Raw genomic sequence first — 18,237 nt, 5'->3', positions numbered from 1 at the left:
ATATGATTGTGTATAGACAAATGACAGCTCTTATTAACATATATACAATTTTTAAAAAGTGAAAGGTGCAGCAGTACTGAGGTAGACATTGGAAGGTGCATTGTTACAGCATATGATTGTGTTATTATAATTACTGTTATTATTGTCATTGTTATTATTGCACGGTGATTGATTCCCTGAGACTCTATGAGTGATGAGAGTTGATCAGAGCAACAGCTCGGGGGAAGAAACTGTCTCTGAGTCTGGAGGTTTTGGTACAGTGGTCTGTAGCGCCATCCAGAAATTGAAAGATTTTTCTGCAATTTTGTTAATCTGTTGTAGCTTCCAGGGTCTTAATCACTGTGGATTACAATCTAACTACAACAAAAAGTTCTTACATCTAGTTTTACAAGTGTATTTGTAACGACAGGGAAGAACATGAAATAAGTTTATAGTGGGTGTGTGAATGATCAATACTCAGTATTATTGGCAGTAATAGAGGGCCCCAAAATCACATTCTGCTTAGGGCCCCATGGAGTTTGGGCCGGTGTTCTGCCATTTTTTGCTACCTGCCAGAAAATGCTCCCTAATAGTTTTCTACCTTTGCAGAGCTACAATTTTACTGTTTTACTCCCTAAACCACGTCCTTTCACCCCCAAGTGATCCTTGTCTCTTGAAGGCCGTCATTATAAATAAGAATGTGTTCTTAATAACCTGCCTGGTTAAATAAAGGTCAATGACTGAATGAATATCAAATAAAGCGATAGAATTGGGTTTTTTTTTCTCTTTATCGTATAATGTTCACAAAGTGTAATGCAGTTCATGTCATGGGGGGTGTATTTTGAAGGATCAAATACTCAACATCCTATATTATCCATTTTACATCGTGCAAGAAATGATGCAAACTTTGAAAATCGTATACAACCTGTGGCGACCCCAGCAGGCCAAAGCAGAGGAAGACAGTGGAGGTGGGGGTTGTTATGGTGGGGGTTTGTTATGGTTTGTTATGGTACGTTGCTATGCGACTTTTATTGTGAAGGGTGCTGGCCGGAAGCTGAGTCGGAATTGTTTTCCCGGGTTGGGTGTGGAGGTATAAACCATAAACCTGCTATAAACTGGTGTCCGCGGGATCAAACAGTCTCTCTCTCCATCAAGATGTCCAGGTTTAAGCGGGCGAACAACGCCGACACCATGGCGGGCTTTCGGACAACGCAGCCGGAACCGGCGGTTCCGAACGGGCTGCTGAAGGCGGCGAGGAAGAGCGGGCAGCTCAACCTGTCCGGCCGCGGGCTGACGGAAGGTAATGTCCCGCCAGGTGGAGCTGGTGCTGCGTTCAGGCTCCCGGTGCTGCGTTCAGGCTCCAGGAGGTGCGTTCAGGCTCCCGGTGCTGCGTTCAGGCTCCCGGTGCTGCGTTCAGGCTCCAGGAGCTGCGTTCAGGCTCCCAGTGCTCAGAAGTGTATACAGGACTGTCTCAGAAAATTAGAATATTGTGATAAAGTCCTTTTATTTTCTGTAATGGAAAAATGTCATACATTCTGGATTCATTACAAATCAACTGAAATATTGCAAGCCTTTTATTATTTTAATATTGCTGATCATGGCTTACAGTTTAAGAAAACTCAAATATCCTATCTCAAAAAATTAGAATATTCTGGGAATCTTAATCTTAAACTGTAAACCATAATCAGCAATTTTAAAATAATAAAAGGCTTGCAATATTTCAGTTGATTTGTAATGAATCCAGAATGTATGACATTTTTGTTTTTTTTAATTGCATTACAGAAAATAAAGAACTTTATCACAATATTCTAATTTTCTGAGACAGTCCTGTATATGTTTTAATGAGAAAATATCAATATCAATAAAGACAATTATTTGACTAAAGGTGCTTTGAGACTGACCCCATTTCAAAAGTGGTCTTAATTAACTATTTTTGATTTTCTAGAAAAAAAAAAAACATTAAAGCACATTCCAGAGGTGTATAATCCAGGTGCCATAAAGTAAACTGCTGCCATGTTTCTGGATCAGCCTGCACATTTAGAACAGGGTTTTCACCGGTGCTGCGTTCATGGTCCGGACTGGAGTGTCCAGCGCTCCTGAAACGTTCACGGTGAGCGGGAAATATTGTGGCAACAGTCATAGACGCACGAGAATCATTCACACGTTTGATTTAATTTCCCCCCACTTTAGTAAAACTTAGAAGCTAAGTGATTCTAGGAGACCATACTCTGTGACACACTGCAAAGTTAAAATTACTTTCCTGAAACAACCAATGAAACGGTTACAGTTGTTTTATTGCGCATCTGCACGTGTCATTATGGTAATTTCAAAAGTAAACGTCCTCAAGATGATATTTCATAGTATGTGAAGAATAATCAGAAATTAAAACAAAAAACAATATATTAGGGTGCTCAATTAATACTAAAAACGCCCTGTGTAAATAACATCCAAATGTCACATGTCAGCAAATGACCAGAGGCATAGAAAGACATCCTGGTGTGGAATTTCAAAATTAAAGCTCTATAAACTTTTCAGCTATTACCTACATCTCCTCCATATCAACATTTATATTTAAAAGATATTCTACCCACTTACCAGTTTCTTCTTGAGATTACTTGATCACTGTCCCAGTGTGTCTAACGATAGTTAGATCAAATCAGCTCATGATGTTTTGAAAATCCCTGAAGGAAAATTGCTCTGTGTGGATTTGAAATAAAACAGTCAACAGTTATCCAAGTGTGGGCTTTCAGCTTTACTTTAAAAGGTTTCGCAATCCTTTGATATTTACCGTTTAGAGCACTGGAAGGTAAAAGTCTGGAGCAGGAAAGGACCGGCTCATGGTGGAGGGAGTATTATGGTACGGACACGTACGCCTGCCGATGGAACGTCTCACCGGTGTTGACTGATGACAGGAGTTTCCAGATGAACTCTGAGGTGTTCAGGGCTAAACGTTTGTAATCCCAGTCAGACTAATGGCAGTAAACTGATGGGCGGAGCTTCACGCTGCAGGTGGATGATTCTAAACATGCTGAGAACGAAACTCAAGAGAAGGCTGGGTCACCCCACTGTTGAACTTTGACCTGGACACTTCCAATAACAGTTGGTTTGATCATCTCAGCGCCCTGCAAGGCTCACGCTCCGATAAAAGCTCCCATAAATAGGGCAGGGCAAAGCCGTTGAGGGCTTTAAAAACAAAGACTGCGTTTCCATGCATCAATAACCCTTTTAAAACCCGAATATTGGCAATAACCTGAATTTGCACGGCCATGTAAACAACAATAACCCCTTTGAATAACCTGAATTTGCTCATATTCGGGTTTTTAAAAACCCAAATATGAGCCCTGGGTTACTCCTTTTAAAACCTGAATATTGGGTCATGTAAACACCAAACAGAATATCCCCATCAAACGGAACAGGAATGTGTTTTCTGCACATGCTCTGTTCACAAGGAATCCTGGTCTTTTGAGTCCAGGAAGTTCTTCTAAACACGGAGAAACCAAGACCAGGAGGAGACTAATCACTTCATAAATGTAATGAAGGATATGAACATTTCTGCATTTGTAGACGGTAGAAAGTACCGGGATAGAAGATTTACAAGAAGGTGAGAGAAAAGTTGCTTGAAACAGCATTTGTTTTGAATTTGGATACAGGAAGAAGAAGCAGAAATGACAGGAATTGCGTCATGACGTTCTCCGTGCGTCGCTGGTTTGATCCAGATATCCTGAATGATTAATTACCATGTAAACGGAATATTCCCAATGTTTCAGTAACCGGAATATTAGCAATAACCCGAAATTTGACTGCATGTAAACTACGTTTACATGTAAACTACGTTTACATGTAAACTACGTTTACATGTAAACGTAGTTAAAGATAAGATAGATAAGTTATTAGATTAGATAAGTGAGTTCATCCAGAAGAGTGTATCTTATTCTTTCTAAGTGGAGTGTGTTAGTAAGGTCACTGAGCCACATCTTTGTGGTGGGAACATCTTTTTTCTTCCAATGCATGAGAAGTAACTTTTTTGCCATAATAAGAATATAGGAGAGGAAACATTGTTGGAACTTGCTTAATTTTATAACATCATCCGATGTTTGTTCATAAAATAATAATGAATGGATCGGTCTCTAGCTGTATGTGAAGTATTTTGGAAATTAAACTGAATATATCAAACCAATAGGTCTCGGGACATAGAACAAAGCTGTGGAGCATCTTTTTTCTTTCTTTAATGGAAAAAAAATCCTCTCTGCGTGTCTGAAATAAGACAGGTCAGGTCCTGTCAGGGGGGGGGGTCATGTCACATGACTGGTGTGTGACCGTGTTGCTGCTGGTGTCAGTTCCTCAGAGCGTGTACCGTCTGAGCGTGGACCCGCCGGAGGAGGCCCAGCAGGACTCTTCCTTCGGGGCGTCGGACCGCTGGTGGGAGCAGGCCGACCTCACCAAGCTGCTGCTGGCCTCCAACCAGCTGACGCTCCTGTCCGAGGACATCAGTCTGCTGCCGGCGCTCACCACTCTGGACGTAAGTCACATCACCACTTCTTCTTACCCCACGTGTCATAGGTGTCCGGCTGCCATGCATTGTCTATGAAAGCGCTGCGAGAGGCGTCAGAGGCCACGGAGGCCACGGAGATGTTGGAGGCGTCTAGAGCGTCAATTTGAAGTTGAAAAATCTCAACTTTATGCAAATGAGCAGCAGCGACGCCGAGGCAGCGTCCAATCACAGACCGGGATTCCCCAAGCAAGAACCTCAATGCAGATTGTACTTTCATGTTCACACAAACGTTCACTCATTCACATGCACACATGAGCAGAGCTGTCACTAACACACTTATTTATCAGGAATTAATGTATTTCATCCAGCAAAAGCATTTTTGCTGATTTGACTGCTGTTTTTACCTGAACTAAATGTTTCTACCTGAACTGCTCATGTGAAACAGTAACTGATGGTCTGAACTATTTTATTTGCTACATCGATCCAACCCAAAATAATTAAAACCCGTGCTTATTAATCCCAGAACACAGTTTAAACTATGAGCAGATCCACTGGGACCCGGTGTGTCAGTGTTCACCAGACAGACTGCAGCTTCATGATGGTTGATGTTGATCCAGGACCAACCTGGTTAAGGATCAAACTCACTCTTATCTAGTGGAAATAACGCTGGAACATAAAGAAGCTTCCCAAAGTGTGATCCATGGTGAAAGAGGAAACTGAAGATGTGCAGCTATATATAGATATGTGTAGACTATATGCACTTTGTTCCTCCAGTTCTGCAGCTTTAGCCCCGCCCACTGCAAGTGGACACACTTTAGCAGCAGAGATGCAGGAATCCTGAGAAACAGGAGATTTCTGACACTTTCAGTGTGAATCCAGGGTTAGTGGACATGGAAGACATGGCGAGTGTCCAGCTGATGACATGGAGATGTTGTTCTGTTTGCAGCTCCATGACAACGTCCTGAAGAGTGTCCCCTGCTCGCTGGGAGCCCTGCAGGAACTGCAGCAGCTGCGCCTCAGGTACTCTCACACCCACACTAGTCTGGATAGCTGGATGGGTTCTTGGATCAGACCACCAGGACCAGTCACCTGCAACTTTTCACCATCGCTGGCTGGGATTGGTTCAGCTGAGACAAATCACAAATGCTGTAGAACACAGCCGCTTTGCTGTGGGAGTGGTTACACTCCTTAAAGTAGCATTTGATACAATTAATCATGACGGATTAATGAATAAATGTAATTATTATGGGATCAGAGGGGTAGTATTGAACTGGGTCAGACCTTATTTCCGGGCGTCATGTTTGTGGTGTCCCCCAGGGATCCGTTTTGGGGCCAAAGTTATTTATTCCGAGTTCTTATAGTAATGACATTTACAAATTAGCTATGCTAGTTCCTCTAATGCAGTCTGTAGTTGTCCAGTTCCTCTTGTACAGCCCCCCCCCCACAGCAGCGCTGGGGGCTACACACACACAGTTAAACCAGGGCCTCCACCTCAGTAGTCCCTTTAGATCCCTTCAGGTCACACAATCGTCTAATAATGTTGGTTCTTTATTTTTCTAACTCGACTGAATATAGCTTGCTCACATTAAATCTGGATGTTCCGTTAACAAGAGTAAAACAGGGTTCGTACGTTTTGAAAAAACCTGGAAAAGTCATGGAATTTGAAAACGTCATTTTCAAGGCCTGGAAAAGTTTTGGAAAAATAAGTTCACCCCAAAAGTTTTGGAAAAGTCATGGAATTTATTTTTCTCACTTAGTGATAACATTTAGTAATAACAGCCTATAAGGTAGATTTAAAATCGATTAGAATTGATTTTGTATCAAAGTCTCACGCGTTTTCACGCGTGACCACATTCTCCAACAGTTATTACAGTAATATTAGATTACTATAAAACATATACTACATATAATACAACATATTGCTGGTATATCAGTGTTAGTTTAAACAGATTTTTATTTTGTAAAAAACCATAATTGCCATTAGATCTCCACTGTAGTGACTTTTTACATAGTTTTATTCCTACATTTCATTCATACATTGATGTTTTACAGGTCATGTATAGCCATGGAAACTTGATGCCAAGTCATGGCAAAGTCATGGAAATTTGTTGGTTAAAATGTGTATGAACTCTGGTAAAAAGTATTAATGCATCTGATATTTCTGAGTTTCGGTGTGAAAAGACGGGGGTGGGATTAAAACCAGAATCAGAAATGTTCAGATCCTGAATCCTATCTCCTCATCTCATACATAGATGATCCTTAAAGTGTGCTGTGTTTGTGTGCTCAGTCATAATCAGCTGTCGTCTCTGCCGGTGGAGGTGTGTTCCCTGAAGAACCTGCGGAGCCTGACGCTGCAGAAGAACCTGCTGGAGAACCTTCCTGAGGAACTGGGCCAGCTGGAGAACCTCACAGAGCTGGTAACTAGTGCTGCAGTGTGTCGCACCTGAAAGCTGCATGAAGCCTCCGTCCTCCGTCTGACCGTCAGCGTGGCTGCAGGAGGAGTGGCTCTGTGGTGGAGCTTCTACTGCAGCCCAAACAATCAAGTCGCTCTGCTTTCCTCTGCGACACTTTTACAGTCCCAAGAAAAAGTGCACAAACCTTCTAGCGTTGAGGGACGTTGATCTGACTTAATTTGCTTTAAAATGTGATCTGATTTTCATCTCAGTAACAAATACTTCAAAGTCTGTGTCTTTGACCACGCCCATTACACCGTCGCAGTGCTGGACGAAAGGGTAATGGCGCTTTTCCACTAGTACCTACTCAGCCCGTCTCGCCTCCCCTCGGTTTGGTTCTTTTCCACCAGGGGTCTAATGTGCCGAGTGGATACTTTTCTGTAACTATTCTGCCGAGGTTCTAAGCTGCTGAGTCGGCTGTATCTGACATCATCACACTACAGGCCACCGATTGGTCGGGGGGTTGGAGTCAGACGTCTGAGTCAGGAGGAGGAAATCAGAGAAAGAGACTCTGACGGATTCTGGTTCATTTTATTCAACCAGCAACGGCAGCAAAAGTCTGTTTCATGATCCAACTCTGAGGGTCAGATGTTCATAAACCTGGTGCTGAGGAGAGAATTAAAAAGATCTAGACGGAGATAAGGAACGACCAGATCTACCAGGAGCTCTGTCTCTTCATAGCTGCTCACGGCTCCAGATGACTTTTCTTTTTTTTTTATACTTTATTTTTCTATAATGTGCCACACCATAGTGACATTCAGTAAAACAATAACAAAAAACAACTAAAATCCATATAGAAATAAGACAGACACCAACCTCAACATATACACATAAAGGAGAAAAAAATATTAAAAGGACATATCTAAACAACAAACAAAAACAAAACAAAATTTAAATACTTTCTAACCCCCCGTTACCTCCCTCCCCTATACATCCCTTAAACTTCACTATCCTTTATGTATACACTAAAATTCATATTTTCACAAATCCTCATTTCCATTCTTATTTCATAAACACAATACAACTAGAGGGAGAGAGACGCAGACACTCTTCCTTCCATGAGCGCAAGTAGACAAGCAAGTACATGACAATACCTCCAAAGATAATAACTAAAAAAAAAAAAAAGACGACAAACAAAAACAAAAAAAGCGTTGCCGCTTGAAGCTTCTCTCTCTCTCATTTTTTGATCAAGGTATTTTTATTTAGTTTTACAAGTTATAGTTTACAGTTTAACATAAGTTCAACAGAACACACAAGAAGAAAACAAAAAACCCATCGACCCTCCCCTCCCCCCAAATACCAGACATATAGAGTTCACAGTATGAAATACATAGTTCAGCATTCAGTGCTCATATAGCCAGATAACAAAAAACAAACAAATAGCAACAAAAGAGATACAATAGTAAAGATGACTGAGGACAGCAACAGAGGTTTAGTGTACTATACTGTCTGCCTCCATATCTACAACAAACATTAAGAAAGGCTGCCAAATGTTATACAATTTTCTAGTAGACCCCCTTATTGTGTATCTGATCTTCTCCAACTTGATATGGTACATGATTTCCTGAACCCAGTGACTGTATGTTGGAGGTGCTGGGTCTTTCCATTTCAGTAATATCAGTCTCCTAGCTAGGAGAGAGCAGAAAGCCACCATTATTCTTCCCCACATCTCTAGCTGGGAGTCTATCTGAGGTACACCAAAAAGTGCAATGAATGGAGACGGTGCAAGCCTTTTTGCAAAGATCTTAGAAAAGGTCTCAAAGATGGGCTGCCAGAAAGCGCAAAGCTTTGGACACGTCCAGAATCTCTCTCTCATTTTTTAACTTGATATCAAACACAAGCCACAGATCCAGCAGCACATCTATCATCTCCTCCAGGTTCTACATCTTTAGTGTTGTTGTCTTCTTCCTTTAGATACACAATCAAATACGTCACAGCAGCTTCTCCAACCTCCTACTTCTGATCCAGGTGCTGAATTATAGTGGAAAAGAAACCAGGCCGAGTTGAGATGAGTAGAGTTGAGATGAGTAGAGTTGAGATGAGTAGAGTTGAGATGAGTAGAGTTGAGATGGGTAGAGTTGAGATGAGTAGAGTTGAGATGAGTAGAGTTGAGATGGGTAGAGTTGAGATGGGTAGAGTTGAGATGAGTAGAGTTGAGATGGGTAGAGTTGAGATGGGTAGAGCTGAGTAGGTGCTGGTGGAAAAGCGCCATAAGACTGTTGTCCAAGAGTGTGGTCTCTGAGCTGTGTGTCGGCTGCTAAACACGGCCAGGGCTTCTTACTTGTGTTGTCTGTTTTCTCCCTGAAGGATGTGTCCAGCAACCGTCTGAAGGCTCTTCCCTCCGGCCTCGGCAGCCTGGCAGCTCTGCAGAAAGTCAATGTGTGTCACAACCAGCTGAGCTGCCTGCCTGACGGTCTGTCCCAGCTCACAAGTAAGAACAGGCTGTCCTGGCCGCGCCGAGCACACGCCCTCCTGCCGCAGAAACGCTAGTTTTGATCAGGCTCAGAGGCAACTGGACTGCTCTGTCTGGGTTCTGGAAGACGTTCCCCTTCCGTCCAGTAGGCTTTGTTGGTTCCCACTGACTGGTGGGGGGTCTAAACGTATAGGTTGTTGAAGTTCAGATCCCCGAGCTCCCTGTCGCTGCTGCAGGTCGTTAGATATTTACCTGGTGAGTACAAGACACCCAAGTGATGCCATTCCTATAAACCGCCTGGTTAGATGGTTTAAAGCTAGGCTTTATCTTCACAAAATCACCACAGTTACGTCATGAGCTACATCGGTACAATCAACAAAGTCGTAGCTTTCAGCTAACCTGCCGGTAAGCCCCGCCCTCCTTAGTTACTGTTGCTCAGGGGGGGCGATAAATAAGACTTAAATGTGTCCTGGAGGGACGTGTACAAACACTGCAATCAAATATGGTTGTTAATGCGGTTACATCGGAGACGAAGGTTCACACAAGCTTCATCTCACTTTAGTCATAATCCCTTAACCCTGGTACTGTCTTTGGGTCAAAATGACCTCATTCTCCTGTTCCTTCTTTCCTCCTGCTCTCTCCTTCCTTCTCCCTTCCTCTTTTCTCCCCTCGTACATTCTTTCCTTGTTTTCTCCTTTCCTTCCTTCCTTCTTTTCTTCCTTCCTTCTTTTTTTCCTTCCTTCCTTCCTTCCTTCCTTCCTTCCTTCCTTCCTTCCTTCCTCCCTCCCTTCTTTCCTTCCTTCCTTCCTTCTTTCTTTCCTTCCTTCCTTCTTTTCTCCTTTCCTCCTTTCCTTCCTTCCTTCCTTCTTTTCTCCCTTCTTTCCTTCCTTCTTTCCTTTCTTCTTTCCTTCTTTCCTTCCTCCCTTCTTTCCTTCCTTCCTTCTTTTCTTCCTTCCTTCCTTCTTTTCTTCCTTCCTTCCTTCTTTTCTTCCTTCCTTCCTTCTTTTCTCCCTTCTTTTCTCCTTTCCTTCCTTCCTTCTTTTCTCCCTTCCTTCCTTCCTTCCTTCCTTCCTTCTTTTCTCCCTTCCTTCCTTCCTTCTTTCCTTCCTTCCTTCCTTCTTTTCTCCCTTCCTTCCTTCTTTTCTCCTTTCCTTCCTTCCTTCCTTCCTTCCTTCCTTCCTTCTTTTCTCCCTTCCTTCCTTCTTTTCTCCTTTCCTTCCTTCCTTCCTTCCTTCTTTTCTCCTTTCCTTCCTTCCTTCCTTCTTTTCTCCCTTCCTTCCTTCCTTCCTTCCTTCCTTCCTTCCTTCTTTTCTCCTTTCCTTCCTTCCTTCCTTCCTTCCTTCCTTCCTTCCTTCCTTCCTTCCTTCCTTCCTTCCTTCCTTCCTTCCTTCCTTCCTTCCTTCTTCCCTCCCTCCTTCCTTGACCTGAAGACAACACAAGGGTTAATACAGATAATGAGTTTGGTTCTTCTGGACTGGACTGATTTCCAGGAGAAAGTACCAAAGCTGCAGAAGAAACGGCCTCGTATCAACGGACGACATCCAGAACGCTGCAGCAGTAGAACTGGTTGTACTGGGTTTTGGCCCCACCCACTTCTGACTGGTTTGGTTCTGTACCGGTGGAAATGGTTATAAATGGGATGGTTACCAGATCCATTTAGCGACAGAGAATTGTTTTTATTATTACTGTTAACACTTATTAAACCAGGGAAAAACCCTCTTGAGCTTTAAAATCTCTTACTTGAGATTTGCCCAGGCCAAGACTGCCACAGGTTTAGAGCATAAGAGTTACAAAACACATTACAACAATATATACATAAAATACGAACATAAGCACCACAAAACGGCATCAACGTCATCAAAGAATGCCGGCATCAAAGTCTAAAATGACTGCTTATTTTAGACTTTTAAAGGTTTCAAGGCTCATCGTGAACATGGCTAACGGTGATCAGTCACATCATCTATAATCAGAAGCGGATGCATGTGGGATATTTGAGGTTGGAGTGAGTTCAGAGCCGATTCCAAACACGTCTGAGAGAACAACGCAAGCAAGAAATCAAATCAGATCAAGATTGTTAATGTATGAAATGAACAAATGTGGTCCCAGGATCAATCCTTGAGGAACACCCTTAGTTACACTGAGGTAGTAAGAAGTGAAACCTTGAAAGTATGTTGTGATCAACTGTAGGCAGGCCTTATGGCCCGTTTCCACGTAGCAAAAACGGTGGTGTTTTCATGCGTTTTGGCTGTTCATTTACATGAAAACGAAGCTCAAAGTCACCAAAAACCATCATTTCTGAAAAAGTGGAGATTTATAAAATCTCTCGCCGAGAGTTAGGCTTCAGAACGTCACATTATGAGACAGAAACGTCACCAGCGTCATGTGTGCCACCTGTGTTCACAATTTATTTGGCCACTGTTACCCATGTCATTTGTTGATGTTTTTTTCCAGGATTCTGATTGGCTAGCATGACTTTATCTTCTCGTTACACTGCCCCCTGTAGGTTTGGCTGCTCATAGCACCTTAACAGATATTTATGTGGGTTCGTGTAAATCAGGGGTCGGCAACCCAAAATGTTGAGCCATATTGGACCAAAAAACCAAATAAGTCTGGAGCCGCAAAAAATGAAAAGTCTTGTATAAGCTTTAGAATGAAGGCAACACATGCTGCATGTTTCTATATTAGTTATAACTGGGGGAAGATATTTTTTTTCATTATGCACTTCGAGAAAAAAGTCGAAATGTCGAGAAAAAAGTCGAAATGTCGAGATTAAAAAGGAAAGGAAAAAGGAAGAAAAGGAGGAAAAAAGAAAAAGAGAAGGATAAAAAGGAAAAGAAAAAAAAAAGGTCAAACATTTTTGAAAAATGGAGGAGCCACTAGGGCGGCGCTAAAGAGCCACATGCGGCTCTGGAGCCGCGGGTTGCCGACCCCTGGTGTAAATGATGGTATTTTTCAAAACAGGGGGAATTATCCGTTTTTGTAAATACCCAGCTATGTGGCCTCAGACAGATCAATAAAAAGGGCACATTTTGGAGCTCCCTTTTCTAAAACCAGATTGATCGGATAAGATCCGTGGGTTTGACCCAGGCTGAGCTGAACTGGACCCAGTTCCGACAGGAAGCACATGTGAAGGCTTTCTTGTTCAGATATTGTCAGTAGGGAAGCTGAGTGCGGTCCCTTCATACGTGTGGGTCCACCTGCTCTCAGGTGTTCATGATGCTCTAACCGCCATCATCAAGTCCTTAGAAAACATGCAACCCTTGGCAGTTGAGAGCAGGCATGTGTTTGATGCTGTGAACATGTGTGTGTATGTACTGTATATATGCAGCTGTTGATTTGCTCTGCAGGTGTGAAGCTGCTGGACTGCAGTAACAACCTGCTGAGCGACGTTCCCGCCAGCCTGTCACACATGCTCTCTCTGGAGCAGCTTTACCTCCGACACAACAAGCTCCGGCGGCTCCCGCAGATCCCTGCACCCGCACTCAAGGTGAGCCCGGGGGGAACCACCAGGGCTGGGGATCCATGCAAATGTCAAGAATCCATTCCAATTCTTAAGATTCAGAATCCATTATCAAGATTTGATTTGATTCTGATATTGATTTGGGTTAGTGTTATTAAAACTGTTTTTTGAGCTGTTGCATGAATTCTATGACTGTAGTTATGCAACATATTAATACTAGTATTATATTGAGATTAAACAGCAAGTATTGCAGCTAATGATGCTGTAAGGACCAATCAGCTCCCAGAATGCTGATAGAACTGCTTTCAGAAACATTGTGGGGCAGAATTACCAAACAGATCCAGGGAGGAAACAGAGACGGAGGAAATCAGTTTTATTTTTTCTCACATTCCGTTTTCATTTTTTCCATTTTCGGTCTATTTCGTTTTTTAATTTATGAGAATTTGGTTTTTAGCATTTTATGCAGATGTGACCCCAAGATAGTATATAAAGTAATGAAATATAGACAATTTATGCAATTATAACTGAAAACTTTAATGTTTTCATACCTTTTTAGTTTAGTTTTATTTAGCACATACAATAAAAATAACATCACACAAATAAGTGCAGTTAAAAGAAACTGCAGGGAGGAGCGAGCAAGCCAGTAGGCTTATGAGGAGCCCCCACCTAATAACATTTAATATTTAACAATATAGTTATGAGGATACTAAATCATAAAATAACAAAAAATAATACATCATAAAAATGGCATGCAGAACATGAATGAAAATAAAAAATGACTGTTGACCTATAAAGACATGATCATGAAAATATGAATATTATGCTGAACAAGTGGCAACACAGAATATGAAGTACAAAAGAAACATTAACAGTGGGAAAAGCAAGAGCTTTCTTGGCTACACTGTTGAATTAAATGTTCTCTTGAGCAACTTTTGAAGATGGACCTACAATTATTTGCAATATGGTACCAACTATTCCAGACTTTGACACCTCTATACCTAAACAAAAATTGGCTTCTAGATTCCAGACATTTAGGCAGATGTAGGGCGAGGGCCTGCCGTGTTGAGTAAGAATAAAATTGAACTTTAAACATATTTAAAGGTATAAACATGGCACCAGTTATGCTCGTGTCCAACAAAACATTCCTTTTTTGGGCATAAACAAAAAATACCAAAAGTTGTAATGAAATGATGAAAGAAAATCAATCTTTAGACATATGAATCGATTTTTTTAGGAATTAATATCGATTTAGAATCGGAAAATAGATTTTTTCCACACAGGCCTAGTATCCACAGTGATGTTTCTGGGCAGAATCCACATGAGGCAACGGCAGCACCCTAATGAAGACGTGTGTGTGTTGCTGTTAGGAGCTGTACGTGGGGAACAACCAGATCGAGCTGCTGGAGCCGGAGACGCTGGCCGGTCTGACGGCCATCTCTCTCCTGGAACTGAGAGACAACAAGATCAAGGTGCTGCCGGAGCAGATCACGCTGCTGACCACGCTGACGCGCCTCGACCTCACCAACAACGACGTCGGCACGTACGTTAACACTGATCCCTGAGAGACAATATGCAGCCCTCCAACATGTATTATACAGAAAATAACTTATTTAATGCTTGTTTTTTCCACAAAAACAGTGGTGTAATCCAATTAGAGAATTAAGGGTTGAGATTATTAATTAGTTAAATATTTTTGCAGTTTGGAGTAGGAATGGAGGTTAACATATGAGGAAAAAGATTATCTGTAATGCTTTTGGAGTTTTGTAGAGAGGACTTTTTTATTCTCGGTGACCTGAAAGAAGAATAAATTGAAGAAAGGTATGCTCTAAGTTCACTGTTAATATAATAGTTAAACATATATTGGCTATAACATCACTACTTCTACCGATTTTACGATTATAAAAACAATTGAAGCTGCAAGCAGCGATGAACTGGCCCTCACATCCTTGTGCACGTTCATGCTGCAGTGGAAGCTTGTATGACTTGATGTAGATTCTTCAGACCTGGACATTTAGTGGATGAAACCAGCCACAACTCTCTGTATCAAACCATTCAAAAGTTATAGCAGAAAATAGGAACTATCAAATATTGACCAATCAGATGAAGGTGCGGGGGTAATTTGCACCAATTAAGGTGAAGGACTCAAAACTAAGTCTGATGACACCACCCACGAGTCTTTATGTCAAACCATTCAAAAGTTATGGCAGAAAGTAGGAACTATCAAATATGGACCAATCAGATGAAGGGGGGTGCGCTTTTTGGCGTCTAGCGTTGACACGGTAACACTTTTGACTGAGAAAAGTAATGTGCGTCGTCGCAGGATGGAGACGCACATTTTGATGTATAACACACCTGGGTGCACGTTACGGTTCGGGCTGTATTAACGGCCGAAGAAATGGCATAAATTGCGCCAAAATTACACGATTAATTCAAAATGGCCAACTTCCTGTTGGGTTTCGGCCATGGCGCCAAGAGACTTTTCTTTAAGTTGTGACATGATACAGGTGTGTACTGATTTTCGTGCATGTACGTCAAACCGTTTTGTGGGGCTTGAGGCACAAAGTTTTCTAGGGGGCGCTGTTGAGCCATTTTGCCACGCCCATTCATGCAAACCATTAAATATCAAATTTTTCGCCAGGCCTGACTTGGTGCAAAATTTGGTGACTTTTGGGGCACGTTTAGGGGGAAAAAAGGCCCAAATTTCGTCAGAAAAATAAGGAAAAGGGAAAAAAAGGAAAATTCCTACAGATACAATAGGGCCTTCGCACTGTAAGTGCTCGGGCCCTAATAATGAGGGGAAAAAGGGAGGGGAACAAAAAGCTTGTGCAGTTGCATGGATGTTGGACTGTGGTCCTCCAGGTCGGCTGTCCTGCAGGTTTTAGACGTGTCCCTCCTTCATCACACCCCGACACCAACGTGTCATCAACAGACTGATGAGACGTTTAGATCAGGGGTGTGGCTGCACGGAGACGTGGAGAGCATGCAGGACAGCAGCTCTGGAGGACTGGACTGCTGGTCCAGAGGAAGTTCCAGCCGCTAGCGGAGCGTTGGGCTGCACATTAACGTTGCTTCCCCTCTGTCAGTCTCCCAGCTTCCCTCAGCCTGCTGCCCGACCTGAAGGTGCTGCTGCTGGAAGGAAACCCCCTCCGAGGAATCAGGAGGGATCTCCTCACCGTAGGTCACACACTCACGTCACAACGGTGTCCGTCTTAGTTTTACACTAACTACTTTTTGTGTAAAAACACAATAAAAGTCATGTGATTTTGGTGGGCCTTAGTTTTAGCCAAATACAACCTCAGACAAGCGCTATGTTTTCCACTGTGCTGTTATTTTTTTTAACATATGAAGACAAAAAGGAAAACCAGTTTAATATGGGCAACACTAAGCACCAGGCCAGCCTGCCTGGAGAGACGGGGCCACCCCGGCTGTCGACTAGAGCTGAGTATCATCACTGACCTCCCGATACAATAAGATTTCTGATACGATTCGATATCGATATTCTAGTTACAATAGCAATTTTGCTTTGGCAATGGAAGGGATCCATCCATCCATCCATCCATCCATCCATTTTCTGTACCCGTTTCATCCTTTACAGGGTCACAGGGGTTTTAACCTATCCCAAATAATAATAATTTTTTTTTATGACCTCCTGCCAATGGAGGCCCAAAGTTTGGTGCATGTTCCATAGACACCACAACCAATGCTTTGCTTGACAAATGTTAGCAAGAGTTCTCAAAACTGCTTTGAAGACAACCGCAAGACTTCTGGAGCAGCCAGCTATTGGCTGATGGGAGGAAAGTGGAGCTGGTGACTAGGGCTCTTCATCGAAGTGACCGTCAAATTTTATTATCAACTAAAACCGCTTGATTCTCCTGCATGAGGTTGTATTTGCCTTTTCATAAAGACCCACGACAATCAGCTGCTTTTATTACGCTTTTACAGAAGAAAACCTAAAAGAGGAGGTTCTGTAAATACATTTTTGATGGTCGGGTGACGTAGTCAAACGGCAAAACATTCAATGTTCATTCGGCAAATCAATTAAAAATCATTTATGCAACAACTTTTCTGTCCCATCTGATGAGCAACTGGAACAGTTCCTGTTTCCCACACCGCTGAACAAAGATAAGTGTTCCTGTTGAAATGTTCCTCAGAGTTTAGATCCTGAGTGGTCAGAGTTTTTCCCTCAGGTATTTGTGAGCCTCTTGGTATGTTTATCTATGTAAAAACGCAGCGACAGAGTTGGAAACGGCTGCACGATATGTCTCCAGGAAGTTTGGGAGTGTGAAGCCAGGACCCCGACTCCCCAGGATGATGGTGGCAGGAACGCGTCTCCATCTCTAACCCTCTGTTCTAACTGATCACTAACCTCCAATGTTTGTCTTCATCACAGAAAGGAACCAATGAGCTTCTGAAGTATCTCAGAGGAAGAATCAAAGGTGATTCTTTTCTTTGTTGCTGTTGTTTTTGTCCTGAAGTTGGCTTCTGACTCGTTGGTCCAGGGTCAGGTCCAGCACTGGAGTCGGTGGTCAAAAATGTCCCGTCCCGCCAATGTGTTGGCTGATTAAATCATCTCACTCATGTGTCAATCATCCCATGTGTTGATTGACAGGTGAGTCACCTGACTTCCTAACCCGTCAGCTGACTGGACGGAGATTTAAGCTCCTCCCCACAATACCTGATTGGGTGGTTTGACGTGGATCGACGCCAAATTCTGTGATCCCGAAACCAATACCAGCGTTAGTCTGGACCTCTCTCTTGATTCACTGCTTTAACGATTAACTGCTGACATGTTACCGCTGATCTAAAGACGGAATGCTCATGACGTCACAGTTGCGACTTCACAGCGGGTTATGCCCACTGAGTGTCGGAAAGACTGAGTGTCGGAAAGACTGAGTGTCGGAAAGACTGAGTGTCGGAAAGACTGAGTGTCGGAAAGACTGAGTGTCGGAAAGACTGAGTGTCGGAAAGACTGAGTGTCGGAAAGACTGAGTGTCAGCGTAAACTTTCAGTTTGAGCAACTGGAAAACATCTCAAATGGGAAAGAGCTGTTGTGGGATCGACTGTACTCATAGATTTAGCAAGAAATCGGAGTTATCGTTTTACAGACTGCCGAAAAATAAGCTTAAGAGAGATAAATGGATCGCTGCAATTCGCTGATACAAGGTAATGTTGGATTTTTTTAAACGGTCAAATCATAAAGTTCGGTGTCCTCATCACTTTAATTCCTACAACAAATCCTGCCTTGAAGTCGGACCAAGAGTCAAGACTTTTGTAAGCCTTCAAGCTTTGCTTCGTGTATTTCCCCGGCGTAGAAATTAAGTTCATATAAATATCAGGAAACTGGATTTGTGTCCAAATATTAATGTCCATGGACCACTGGTTCTTGGTAACTGTACCAAATATTAATGTCCATGGACCACTGGTTCTTGGTAACTGTACC

General features: G+C 42.6%; 1 protein-coding gene across 1 annotated transcript in view; it reads left to right on the top strand.

Annotated features, from left to right (window-relative positions):
* The first annotated feature begins 1,054 nt into the window (after window positions 1–1,054).
* The window catches only part of lrrc40 (leucine rich repeat containing 40), a 23,976-nt gene continuing 6,793 nt past the window's right edge, over window positions 1,055–18,237 (top strand). The window contains exons 1-9 of the mRNA XM_061737412.1: window positions 1,055–1,279; window positions 4,317–4,498; window positions 5,418–5,491; window positions 6,759–6,888; window positions 9,232–9,355; window positions 12,685–12,824; window positions 14,165–14,337; window positions 15,881–15,971; window positions 17,188–17,233. Coding sequence (XP_061593396.1) covers window positions 1,135–1,279; window positions 4,317–4,498; window positions 5,418–5,491; window positions 6,759–6,888; window positions 9,232–9,355; window positions 12,685–12,824; window positions 14,165–14,337; window positions 15,881–15,971; window positions 17,188–17,233 — 1,105 coding nt within the window. The 5' untranslated portion in view covers window positions 1,055–1,134. The remainder of the gene's footprint in view (window positions 1,280–4,316; window positions 4,499–5,417; window positions 5,492–6,758; window positions 6,889–9,231; window positions 9,356–12,684; window positions 12,825–14,164; window positions 14,338–15,880; window positions 15,972–17,187; window positions 17,234–18,237) is intronic.

This window comes from Cololabis saira, chromosome 13 (assembly GCF_033807715.1).
Source record: "Cololabis saira isolate AMF1-May2022 chromosome 13, fColSai1.1, whole genome shotgun sequence".
In the NCBI taxonomy this organism is placed as follows: domain Eukaryota; kingdom Metazoa; phylum Chordata; class Actinopteri; order Beloniformes; family Belonidae; genus Cololabis; species Cololabis saira.
Note: the sequence above shows the minus strand (reverse complement) of the source record. Positions and strands in the feature narration are given on the sequence as shown.